The 13,754-nt window shown below is 38.3% G+C and overlaps 1 protein-coding gene and 1 non-coding gene across 4 annotated transcripts in view; one reads left to right on the top strand and one right to left on the bottom strand.

Annotated features, from left to right (window-relative positions):
* The window catches only part of GK5 (glycerol kinase 5), a 79,114-nt gene that overhangs the window by 11,474 nt on the left and 53,886 nt on the right, over positions 1-13,754 (top strand). For 2 of the 3 annotated variants that reach the window (XM_061167768.1, XM_061167769.1), the window contains exon 3: positions 648-723. In XM_061167768.1, the coding sequence (XP_061023751.1) occupies positions 648-723 (76 nt within the window). Of the gene's footprint in view, positions 1-647; positions 724-7,260; positions 7,388-13,754 lie in introns of those variants that run through there. The other variant, XM_061167770.1, reaches the window with a different exon arrangement.
* On the bottom strand, positions 4,051-4,122 carry TRNAC-ACA (transfer RNA cysteine (anticodon ACA)). Its single transcript has one exon. It is a non-coding gene; the product is annotated as a tRNA-Cys (tRNA).

Here is a 13,754-nt window from a genome sequence, read left to right as displayed (position 1 = left end):
GTTATTTCCTATTTTCAGGCTAGGAAGGAGTACTATAGAGGAGGTGGTATGTCATCCTTAAATTGAACACAGCTCAAATTGAAGCTGTCCCTAATTTGTTCAGTGGGACAAATTGCTTTTTTAAAAGAATGTCACAGAAATGTGAAATGTGAGCTGCTGTATTTCAAGAAATTTGGACTTTGCAAAATCCATGTTTTTATTTGCATCCTAGCATGAGTTTGTGTAGTAAATAAGATCTGTGCTTCAGTATTTATGCTACTTTCCATGAAGGTTTCCTTTGTTGCCATCAACCAGCTTCTGTTATAGTTGATCGTTGCTTAAATGAAGATCCTATTTTTTAGTGTTATCAAGAAGAAAATAGCATCTAACTTACTTTAAGCACTGTTTGTTTTCTTTCTAATCTTTCAAGCAAAAAGTCCATTTTATTATTATTAGATTATAACTTCTTTTCCCTTTAAGTAAAAAAAAAAATACTACAAAATCATCCCAGTAATGTTTTATTTATTAGCTCCAATTGTGTTATTTAAAATGCTGAACCCAGTTGCTTTTCTCATAGATTATATTAAGTAATTTCTTTTCCATATGATACTATTATAGAGAAAAACTTCCTTGGCTTTTAAATGTGTTTTATCTATCTTCATTTTTAGCTGCAGGAATAGAAATGAAACAAATTGTTGGTCTTGGCATTTCAACACAGAGAGCAACTTTTATCACATGGGACAAGTAAGTGCATTGTGTGATAAGAACTCTTTTGCTAAGTTCATGCCATGGTGAACAGATTGCTTTGAAACCTGTTTGGGGAGTTTTAAAGTTTGTGAAGAAAGAACAGTATTGCTTGATTAAGAGAGAAGAAATTGCGTCTACTTTCTGGCTTATTATACAAGCTCCCTGCATGTCACCTGGGCTTAACTTATATAAAGTAATAGTAGTAAAAAGACTATTGCTTTCAATACAATTCAGATAAAGCGTGGATTGAAGTTCTAAAAAATTAGCTTATATCTAAAAAGATTCAGGAGAACCTGACAAATTTTGGATACACAAGACTATGATATATTTATATTTTAGTCTATTTCAAATTTAATTTTAAATACTTACAGCATATGAGGTATGTATGAATTAAACACAATTATAATAGTATAATGGATACCATACAGTGAATACTTGTGATATTTTCTTCAGGTTTCAGTATCCTTAGAAACAAACCTGTTAGTTGTTACATCTATTTTACAAAGAAAGAAACTGAAGCTCAGAGAAATAACTATGTTATTCACAGTCACTCATTAATAAATCAAGCCAAAATTCGAAATTATCTTTTTGGTTCCAGAAAATATACTCTTTCCACAACTCCTATATTTCCTTCAACATGTATTTCTTGTTTTTTTAAGAAAAACAACAAAATCACTATGAAATATTTCTTTGTTACAGAGCTCTAGGCTCCAAAGGGCATCTTGAGGTTGGGGCAGTGGGGCTGAAAAGTGGTGGATGTAAGGGGTAAGGGTAAGTCTAAGAACTATAATCAAGCTGAATTCACAAGAACTTTACCTTTAATTCAGTGTTAGGAAAGAGAAAGAAGTTTAAATTTTTAAATATTTGATTGTATGGGATTAAGATGTTGAAATAGGTAGACCTTGAACTTCCCTAACAAACATATCAAAACTACAACTACTTATTGAGTACTTTCTGAGAGCAGTCTGAAGACTATTAGAAAGGCTCTTCTACAACCAAGGTTATTAAAGGAGGGACCATGTGGAGTCTGGGAGGAAGGAAAGATAAGCAATCTAATCAGGATCTACACCCCTAGTGGGTGACCCAGAAGAGGAGGGGGATACAGGCTTGTGCATCGTCCCTAAGAAACAAGGGGTTTAGTCCCATATTGGGCACCCTAACCCTGAAATCCAGCACCAAGAATACAAGCCTGCTTGGTTTGAAAACCAGTAGAGCTTATCAGAGAGCTGTAGAAACCGAGACTCCAGACTTGAAGAGCATGCCACAGACTCACCTGCCCCCAGTTTCAGCGCAGAAGGATCGGATTGAAAACACCTCATGGTCTGGGGTTGCCTTTCCAGGACTGCTCCAGCACACGTCCCACCCTGCACTGGGTTGCTGCTCCAGCCTTGCCTGCTCCAGCACTGCTCCCAACCAAGTACAAATAACCAGTGTACCAGGGAGAAGTTGAGTTAGCTCAGATTTAAGGTTCCAGCCCCTTGGGCCTCAGCCATGCCTCTGGCCAAAGGAGTGACCACCATCACACTGGAGAGAAGAGGCGCTGGCCCAGATTTACAGCTCTAACCCCTTTGCTTATGGGCCTGCCCTAACCCTGGGAGAGGCCCCAGCTCACATCTGGCTCCACTTCTAACCATTCCTATTCCAACTCTATGCCCTGCTAAGGTGACAGCTTCCCATGCACCCCAAATGAAGACACAGTTACTGCTTACTTCAGGTCCAGGTCTCTCACCAAAAACTGGGTACATGCAGATTGCACAGGGATGCTCCCACACAAGGACATGCCTTTAAGACTGGGATAGGTAACTGTTTCACATAACTCAATAGAAACAAAAAGTGAGAAGACAAATGACTATATTCCAAATGAAAGAATAACTTCCCCACAAACAAAAGTACCTCTAATGAAACAGAGATAGTAATTTACTTGATAAAGAGTTTAAAACAACAATAATAAAAATGCTCACAAACTCAGGAAAAGAATAGAGGAACCAAGTAAGAACTTCAGCAAAGAACTGGAAAATATAAAAACCAGTCAGAGCTGAAGAATACAATAATTGAAATGAAAATTTCACTAGAAAGAATTTCCAGCAGATTAAGTAATACAGAAGATTGCATAAGCTACTTGGAAGACAAAATATTGGAAACCACCCAATCAAAACAACAAAAAGAAAAAGCAATTTTTAAAGGAAACTTTAAGGGATTTGTAAGATAACATCAAGCATACTAACATTCAGGTTATAGAGCTCTTGGAAGGAGATAGAGATAAAAATATTTCATCACATATTTGATGAAATTATGGCTGAAAATTTCCCTAACTTGAAGAAGGAAACAGATACCCAGATCTAGGAAGCACAGAGAGTCCCAAACAAGATAAACCCAAAGAGACTCACATGAAGACATATCATAATTGAAATGGCAGACATTAAAGAGAATTCTAAAGGCAGCAAAAGAAAAGCAAAATCACATACAAAGGAACCCCCATAGAGCTATCTGCTGATTTTTTCACCAGAAACTTTGTAAGCCAAAATGAAGTGGCATGCTATACTTAAAATGCTGAAAGGGAAAAATCTGCAACCTAAGATACTCCACCCAGCAATGTTATCGTTCAGAAAGGAAGGAAAAACAGTTTCCCAGACAAGCAAAAACTTAAGTTAATCACCACTAAACTGGCCTTACAAGAAATGTTAAAGGATCTTTAGGTGAAAAAGAAAAGCCTATAACAAGAAATAAGAAAATATATTTGAAGGGAAAAAAATCTCACTGACATATGTAAATATACTGTAAAGGCAGTTGATGAACCACTTAAATAAGCAGCAATGAAGGTTAAAAAACAAAATTGCAAAGTTAACTATTAATCAACTATAACTGCAATGAACAGTTAATGTGAAAATGTTAGTCACTCAGCAGTGTCCAACTCTTTGTGACCCCATGTACTGTAGCCCACCAGGCTTCTCTGTCCATGGAGTGAGTAGCCATTCTCTTCTCCAGGGGATCTTCCTGACCCAGGGATCAAACGCAGTTCTTCTGCATTGCAGGCCGATTCTTTACCATCTGAGCCACCAGGGAACAGTTAATGGATATTCATGAAAATATAAAATATAACACCAAAACATAAAATGTTGTGGGCTGGTTAGTTTAAAAAGTAGAGCTTTTAGAATGTGTTTGAACTTAAATGACTATCATTCTAAAGAAAGTGAAAAGTGAAGTCACTCAGTTGTGTCCGACTCTTTGCGACCCCATGGACTGTAGCCTACTAGGTTCCTCCGTCCATGGGATTTTCCAGGCAAGAGTACTGGAGTGGGTTGCCATTTCCTTCTCCAGTGGATCTTCCCAACCCAGGGATTGAACCTGGGTCTCCTGCATTGTAAGCAAATGCTTTACCATCTGAGCCACCAGGGAAGTCATTCTAAAATAAGCAGATATATTTACAGATTGATATATATATATAAACCTTGTAGTAACTGCAGATCAAAGTTCTCCAATAGATACACAAAAACAAAGACAAAGGAACCCAAACATAATTTTAAAAAATTATCAAACCAAAAGAGAAGAGATTAGAAAAAGAATATAAGGACAAAGAACTACAAAACAGCCAGAAGACATGTAATGAAATGGCAAAAGGTATGTGCCTATTAATTATCACTTCTAATGTAAATAGACTAAATACTCCAATCAAAAGACATAGGGTACCTGACTGGATGAAAAAACAAGGTCCATGTATATGCAACCTACACAAGACTTACTTCAGAGCTTAAAACACACACTGAGAGTGAAGAGATTAGAAAAAGATATTTCATGCAAGTGGAAATGGGAAGCCTGGGTAACAGTACTCATATCAGACAGACTCATATGGACTTTAAAACAAAATATATACCAAGACATTATTTAGGGCATTAAATAATGATAAAGGGAGGATCCTCAATCTAAGAGGAGGATATTAGACTTGTTAATATTTATACACCCAACACAGGAGCACCTAAATATATAGAGTAAATATTATCAGACATAAAGGGAGAAATTGACAGTAATAAAATAATAATAGAGAACTTGAATACCCCAGTCACATTAATGAATAGATCAGGCGAAAAACCAATAAGGAAAAATGGGCTTAAATGACATATTAGGCCAGATGGAGTTAATAAATATCTATAGAACATTCCATTCAAAAACAGCACAATACCCATTCTTCTTAAGGACATATGGAACATTCTCCAGGATAGATCACATGCTAGGCCACAAGAAAAATCTCAGTAAATTTAAGAAGGTTGAAATTAAGTCCAGCCTCTTTTCTGACCACAACAATAAGAAACTAGAAATCAATTGCATGAATAAAACTGGCAAAAACACAAACAAGTGGAGACTGAAAACATGCTACCCAAAAGCCATTGGGTCAATAAAGAAAGAAATTAAAAAAATACCTTGGGATGAATGAAAAATGTAGAAATACAACCTTCTAAAATCTACAGGACACAGCAAAAATGATTCTAAGAGGGAAATTTATAGTGATAGAAGCCTCCCTCAAGAAACAAGAAAAATCTCAAATTAATAACCTAACTTTCCATCTAAAGCAACACACACAAAAAGAACAGCACAAAATCAGTAGAAAGAAGAAAATAATAAAGATCAGAATGGAAATAGAATAGAGACCAAAAAAAAAAAAAATAGAAAAGATAAACCAAGAGCTGTAGTTTTTGAAAAGATAAACAAAATTGATAAACTTTAGTCAGACTTATAAATCAAACGAGTGCTCAAATGTAAAGAAAATAAGAAATGAGAAAGAAATTGGAACTAACATCACAGAAATACAATCATAAGAGAATACAGCAAACAGTAATATGCCAACAAACTGGATAACCTAGAGTAAGTGAATAAATTACTAGAAACACAGTTTTCCAAGACAACATCAGGAATAAATAGAAAATCTGAATAGATTGTTTATTAGTATTGAATCTGCAATCAAAGGACTCCCAACAAACAAAAGTCTGGGACTAGATGACTTCACAGGGCAATTCTACCAAAATTTTAAGAAGAGTTATTATCAATAGCCTTCTCAAACAAACAGTTTCAAAAAATTAATGAGGAGAGAACACTTCCCACCTCATCCTATGAGGCCAGCATTACCCTGATACCAAAATCAGATAAAGATACTATAAAAAAAGTTACAGGCCTATATCTCTGATGAAGTAGATGCAAGAATACACAACAAAATATGAGCAAACCAAATCAGCAATATATTAAAAAAATCATACATCATGATCAAGTGGTATTTATTTTAGGAATGCAAAGGTGGTTTAATATCTGCAGATCAATTAACATGATTAACAAAATCAAGGATAAAAATCACATGATCAAAAAAAAATCACATGATCATCTCAATAGATTCAGAAAAAGCATTTGGCAAAACTCAATGTGCATTCATGATAAAAACTCTGAACAAAGTTGGTATAAAAGGAACAAACATCAACATAATAAAGGCCCTATGACCTATCAACACCTGGCCTCATACTCAATGGTGAAAAGCTGGAAGTGTTTCCTCTAAGATCAGGAACAGATGAGGATGCCCACTCTTGCCATTTCTATTTAATATAGTATTGGAAGTCCTAGCCACAGCAATCATACCAGAAAAAGAAAAGGCATTTAGATTGGAAGGAAAGAAGTAAAACTACCACTGTTTGCAGATGATATAATACTATATAAAGGAAAATCTTGGACTCCACCAAAAAAAAAAAAAACCTGTTTGACTAATAAATGAATTCAGTAAAGTTTCAGAATACCAGATTAATGTACAGAAATTTGTTGCATTTCTATACACTAATAAGAAAACAATTCAATTTATAATCAAATCAAAAAGAATAAAATATCTAGAAATAAATTTAATGAAGGAAGTGAAAGACCTGTATTCTGAAACCTATAAGACATTGATGAAGGAAATTGAAGACAATATAAATAAATGGAAAAATATCTCATGTTTCTGAGTTAGAAGAATTAATACTATTAAAATATCCATACTACCCAAAACAGTCTACAGATCTAATGCAGTCCCTATCAAAATACTTATGACATTTTTCACAGAACTAAAACGAATAATCCTAAAATTTGTCTGAAACCAAAAAGACCCTGAATAGTAAAGCAGTCTTCAGCATAAAGAACAAAGTTGCGGGTCATGGTCTCTGACCTCAGACTATACTACAAGGCTAAAGTAATCAAAGCAATGTGGTACCAGCACAAAAACAGACACATAGAATAAAGAGCCCAGAAATAAACCCATGCACACATGCTCAATTAATCTATAGTAAAGGAGGCAAAAATATATAATTTTTTTTAAAAAGACTCTTCAATAAGTGCTATTGGGAAAACTAGACAGATACACATAAAAGAATGAAATTAGAACATTTTCTCACCTCATTTACAAAAATTAACTCAAAATGAATTAAAGACCTAAATGAAAGGCCTAAAATCATAAAACTGGAAGAAAACACAGGCAGTTCACTCTTTGACACTGGCTAAGGCTTTGTTTCTTTGGTTCTGTTTCTTCAGGCAAGGGGAAAAAAAAGGAAAAATAAATGGGAGCTAATCAAACTCAAAAGCTTCTGCACAGTGAAGGAAACCATCACGAAACAAGGAACCCACCAAATGGGAGAAGATAGTTGCAAATGATAGTCTGGTAAGGGTTTAATATCCAAAATGTAAAAAGGACTCATACAACACAATATATTTGCTGGTGGTTCAGACGGTAAAGAATCCACCTGCAATGTGGGAGATGTGGGTTTGATCCCTCGCTTGGGAGGATCCCCTGGAGAAGGTATGGCTACCCACTCCAGTATATTCTTGCCTGGGGAATTCTGTGTCCATAGGGTCGCAAAGAGTCTGACACGACTGAGTAGTTTTCATTTCACTTCGTACACCAAAATATGAAAAAAATAGCCAATCCAATTTAAAAATGGGCAGAAAATCTTAACAGACATTTTTTTTAAAGAAGACATGTCCAACATACAGGTGAAAAGATGCTCAACATCACTTATCAGGGAAATGCAATTCAGAATCACAAGATGTCACTTCACATGTATTAGAATGATTGTTATCAAAAACATAAAAAGTAACAATTGTTGGCAATGATGTGGAGAAAAGGGAACCCTTGTGTACTGTTGGTGAGAATGTAAATTGGTGTAGCCACTATGAAAATCAGTATGAAAGTTCTTTAAAAATTAAGAACTAAAAAAAATTAAGAACTACCATATGATTCAGCGGACTTCCCAGATAGTACAGTGGTAAAGAATCCACCTGCCAAGCAGGAGATGTGGGTTCAATCCCTGGGTTGGGAATATCCCCTGGAGAAGGAAATGGCAACCACTTCCAATATATTCTTTTTTTTTTTTTTTCATTTATCTTTATTAGTTGGAGGCTAATTACTTTACAATATTGTAGTGGTTTTTGTCATACATTGACATGAATCAGCCATGGATTTACATGTATTCCCCATCCCAATCCCCCCTCCCACCTCCCTCTCTACCTGATCCCTCTGTGTCTTCCCAGTGCACCAGGCCCAAGCACTTGTTTCATGCATCCAACCTGGGCTGGTGATCTGTTTCACCCTAAATAATATACACGTTTCGATGCTGTTCTCTCGAAACATCCCACCCTTGCCTTCTCCCACAGAGTCCAAAAGTCTGTTCTGTACATCTGTGTCTCTTTTTCTGTTTTGCGTATAGGGTTATCATTACCATCTTTCTAAATTCCATATATATGTGTTAGTATGCTGTAATGTTCTTTATCTTTCTGGCTTACTTCACTCTGTATAATGGGCTCCAGCTTCATCCATCTCATTAGAACTGATTCAAATGAATTCTTTCTCATGGCTGAGTAATATTCCATGGTGTATATGTACCACAGCTTCCTTAAGCATTCATCTGCTGATGGGCATCTAGGTTGCTTCCATGTCCTGGCTATTATAAACAGTGCTGCGATGAACATTGGGGTGCACGTGTCTCTTTCAGATCTGGTTTCCTCAGTGTGTATGCCCAGGAGTGGGATTGCTGGGTCATATGGCAGTTCTATTTCCAGTTTTTTAAGGAATCTCCACACTGTTCTCCATAGTGGCTGTACTAGTTTGCATTCCCACCAACAGTGTAAGAGGGTTCCCTTTTCTCCACACCCTCTCCAGCATTTATTGCTTGTAGACTTTTGGATAGCAGCCATCCTGACTGGCGTGTAATGGTACCTCATTGTGGTTTTCATTTGCATTTCTCTGATAATGAGTGATGTTGAGCATCTTTTCACGTGTTTGTTAGCCATCTGTATGTCTTCTTTGGAGAAATATCTGTGTAGTTCTTTGGCCCATTTTTTGATTGGGTCATTTATTTTTCTGGAATTGAGCTGCAGGAGTTGCTTGTATATTTTTGAGATTAATCCTTTGTCTGTTGCTTCGTTTGCTATTATTTTCTCCCATTCTGAGAGCTGTCTTTTCACCTTGCTTATAGTTTCCTTTGTTGTGCAAAAGCTTTTAAGTTTCATTAGGTCCCATTTGTTTATTTTTGCTTTTATTTCCAATATTCTGGGAGGTGGGTCATAGAGGATCTTGCTGTGATTTATGTCGGAGGGTGTTTTGCCTATGTTCTCCTCTAGGAGTTTTATAGTTTCTGGTCTTAGATTTAGATCTTTAATCCATTTTGAGTTTATTTTTGTGTATGGTGTTAGAAAGTGTTCTAGTTTCATTCTTTTACAAGTGGTTGACCAGTTTTCCCAGCACCACTTGTTAAAGAGGTTGTCTTTTTTCCATTGTGTATCCTTGCCTCCTTTGTCGAAGATAAGGTGTCCATAGGTTCGTGGATTTATCTCTGGGCTTTCTATTCTGTTCCATTGATCTATATTTCTGTCTTTGTGCCAGTACCATACTGTCTTGATGACTGTGGCTTTGTAGTATAGTCTGAAGTCACCAATATATTCTTGCTTAGGATTTCCCATGGATGGAGAAGCCTGGTGGGCGACAGTCCATGGGGTCACAGAGAGTTGGACACAACTTAGCAATGGAACAACAACAGCAATGAATATGGTTCAGCAGTCCCACTTCTGGGTATTTATTTATCTAATGAAAACACTGATTTGAAAAGATAGTCACCTCAGTGCTTATGGCAGCATTATTTATGGTGGCCAAGACATGGAAGCACCCTAAATGTCCGTTAACAGATGAAAGGATAAATAAGTTATAATATATAAATCAACTTTTAATATTTATTGGAAGGACTAATTCCAGAGTTAAGCGCCAGTACTTTGGTCATTTGATGTGAAATGCTGCCTCATTGGAAAAGATTCTGATGCTGAGAAAGATTAAAGGCAAAAGGAGAAGGGGGCGGCAGAGGATGAGATGGCTAGGTAATGCTGACTCAATAAACATGAATTTGAGCAAACTCCAGGAGAGAGTGGGGGACAGAGGGCCTGGCATGCTGCACTCCATGGGGCCGCAAAGAGGTGGACACAGCTTAGTGACTGAACATCAGCAAATATACATAGAGAACTGTTTGCATAAAATTATGCAATATTATGTATTATGCTTGGTGAAATAAAGTTAGAGAAAGACATATTTCACTTAATATGCAGAACAAATCAATCAAATATGCAAACAAATGAATAAATATAACAAGACAGAAACAGGCTCACCAATACAGAGAATAAACGAGTGGTTACCAGAGGGGAGAGGTGTGAGGGTTCAGTCAAAAATAGGTGAAGGCGATTAAGTTACAAAGTGCCAGTTAAAAAAATACCAAGTTACAAGGATGTTATGTGCAGCACAGGGTATAGAGACCATATTTGATAATATCTTTCTATGGATTTTATTCTATAAAAATATTGAATTAATGTGTTATCCACCTGAAACTAATACAATATTGCAAGTCACATATACTTCAGGAAAAAATTGTTTAATTTTAAAAATTTCCCAGTATTACTGTTTTTGATCTTTGGGAGGACATGATAGAAATTATAGAGAATATAAGAGAAGGAATGAGTTAGGTGGTGATGAGGGTGAGTGGAAGGAAACACGATAAAGTGTTTGATTTGGGATGTGAATTTTCCCCAGATAGGTGGTTCATTTCCTCCAGATAGATACTCTTTCTTTAAGAGCATAATCTGAATTACAGGTTGATGCCTGCATCTGCAGTTGCCCCATAACCTCCTCCTCACCCCGACTCTCCACCTAATGTCTTGGACACAAAGTAGTACATTAGTCAGATGAAGGAGTAAGTGAATTAAAGTCTTCTGTGGGGCTCAGTGTTTCTAACCAGTGGCACTGTTGCCATTTTAGGCCAGATAATTCTTTGTTCTTGGGGGACATCCTGGGCATTGTAGTGTGTTTAGAAGCCTCCCTGGCCTCTACCCATTAGATACCATTAGCACCCCGCTTCCTAAGTTTCACAACTAAAAATGTCTCCACATATTACCACATGTGCCTGGGAGACAGAGAACTCCCAGTTGAGAACCACTGATGTAGAAGAAGTGTGAAGAATTAACGTGTGTTCTCTGGTAGAGATTATATGGATAGAAGAGAAGACGGCTGAGGATTTGTACAATGAGTTTCTTCCCCCTTCCCAACCCCCCAACTGATTTTTTAATTTATTTTTGGATACATTGAGTGGCATGCTGGATATTAGTTCTAGGATCAGGGATCGAACCCAGGCCTCCTGTAATGGAACAGCCTCATGTTTCGACATTCACTTAGCAGTGACTTAGGTTTGCTTTCACTCTATCTGTGGAGAAAAGGAGGGAAAGCAGAAAAGGCAATATTGTAAACGAATTGCCCGAGACCTCTCTAACACAGTATACCATTCTGCGGCTCTAAATATATTTTGTATCATAAATAATTAGTGAGAGACATTAACATAAGTAGCAAGTGCCACAATAAAAGATGTATGTGGTACTGGAGGAACACAGAGCAATTGCAATACTTGTATCACCAGAATATAAATTCCTAGAGTGCTGCTGTTCTGATTCATTTTTATGTTCAATTCAGGAGTCAGCACAATGCTTTACTTTCAATGAGCCAGTTACTGAGTGAACTGTGGTGCAGTGAATTAGAAATACATTAGGGTTAATTTCCTGGTGGTCCAGTGATTAGGACTCTGTACTTTCACTGCCAAGGGTGTGGGTTTAATCCCTGGTTGGGGAACTAAGATCCCACAAGCCATGCTGCCAGAAAAATAGAAAGGAATATATTGGTGGCCATGGTGAATATAAATTTCATGAATGATTGGGAATCTACACTGCATTCGAATTGTATGTAGTTGAGATAGTGGGAGGTGATGAGGAAACACTGAGAGGGCTTAGCTGGGTGTATCAGGAATTTTGGTTTTGGTCAAAGATGGGGAGACTTAAGCATATGTACAGAAGACAGCTGAAGTAGTGTTTGTGAAATAAAGTAGTAGAAGAGAGGAAGGCATGGATACCGAGAGTCCAAGTGGAGGTGCCAGCCTTAGACTTGGAGAAAGAAAGCTTCTCCTCTGGACAAAGAGAGAGACCCACAGTGGCTGAAGGTGTAGCTGGTGGAGGAGTGGTGAGTGGAAGAAGGTCATTCCCTGTGTCCTGACTTCCTTTGAGAAACAAGAAGCCAGTGGTGGCCTAGGTCTGGAGAAATCTGGTGAACACTTAGATGAGCCCTTGATGGGGAATGGAGAGGAAACTGATTAGTGATAGGAGAAAGACATTCATCAGTTTTAGTGACTCTGAGGGAGGAGATGAGCTTATATCTCATAAGTAGGGGCTGCTACCAATTAACAAGGCTATATGACTTTCTTCCAGCTTCTCTCAGTGGTTCTGACATTGAAAGTGAACCCAGAGGAAAGAGTGATCCCAGGTTAGGCATTGAAAAGGTAGGTAGGTAACTTGAAAGTCTAGAGAGTGACATCACCACAATAGTGGAGTGGGAAGCTGTAGAGATTGGTTCCTCTACCACAGCAACTGCTGATTGGGAAAGATTGGAACAAGCTCTTTCAAAACTCTGGAACCTGACCTGTCCTGACATTAACTCATGGACTGCTGGATGAAGGTAGAGACCCCTCTCCTTGGGGAAGAGACAGCATGTGTCACCAGCTCCATTCTTCAGCCCTACTGCATATTTGGGGAAGGGAGCCCACCTTCCAGGACTGAGGGCAGGTGCCAGGGCAGGTCATGGGAATCTTGTCCCACAAAGATTTGGGGCCCCTAGTGGCTCTAGTGGTAAAGAACCTGCCTGCCATTGCAGCAGACATAAGAGACACAGGTTCAATCCCTGGGTCAGGAAGATCCCCTGGAGGAGGGCTTGGCAACCCACTCCAGTATTCTTGCCTGGAAAATCCCATGGACAGAGTAGCCTGGTGGGCTACAGTCCATACGGTCACAAAGAGTCGGACATGACTGAAGAGACTTAGCATGCACACATGCAGAACCTATTGAACAGAGTGAAGTAAGTCAGAAAGAGAAAAACAAATATATCAATGCCTACGTATGGAATCTAGAAAAATGGTACTGATGAACCCATTTGCAGGGCAGGAATAGAGACGCAGATGTAGAGAACAGACATGTGGACACAGTGGGGGAAGGGGAAGGTGGGACAAATTGAGAGGGTAGCATTGGCTTATATGTACACTGCTGCTGCTGCTAAGTCGCTTCAGCCGTGTCCGACTCTGTGCGACCCCATAGACGGCAGCCCGCCAGGCGCCTCTGGCCCTGGGATTCTCTAGGCGAGAACACTGGAGAATTTCCTTCTCCAGTATGTATACTACCACGTGTGAAATAGCTAGTGGGAAGCTGCTGTGTAGCTCAGGGAGCTCAGATCAGTGCTTTGTGACAACCTAGAGGGCTGGGATGGGGGGCTCGGCGGGGGGGAGGCTCAAGAGAGGGGAGATACATGTATACTTACAGCTCATTCACATTGTACAGCAGAAACCAACACAACGTAAAGCAATTATCCTCCAGTTAAAACTGAACTTAAAAAAATTGGGCCTATATACTCCGGTGGATTTTGCAGTGCCCTGCAGAACTGGCACAGATGCTTACCTAGGCTC

Source organism: Dama dama, chromosome 19 (assembly GCF_033118175.1).
Source record: "Dama dama isolate Ldn47 chromosome 19, ASM3311817v1, whole genome shotgun sequence".
Classification (NCBI taxonomy): Eukaryota; Metazoa; Chordata; class Mammalia; order Artiodactyla; family Cervidae; genus Dama; species Dama dama.
This window is presented reverse-complemented; position numbering and strand designations above follow the sequence as displayed.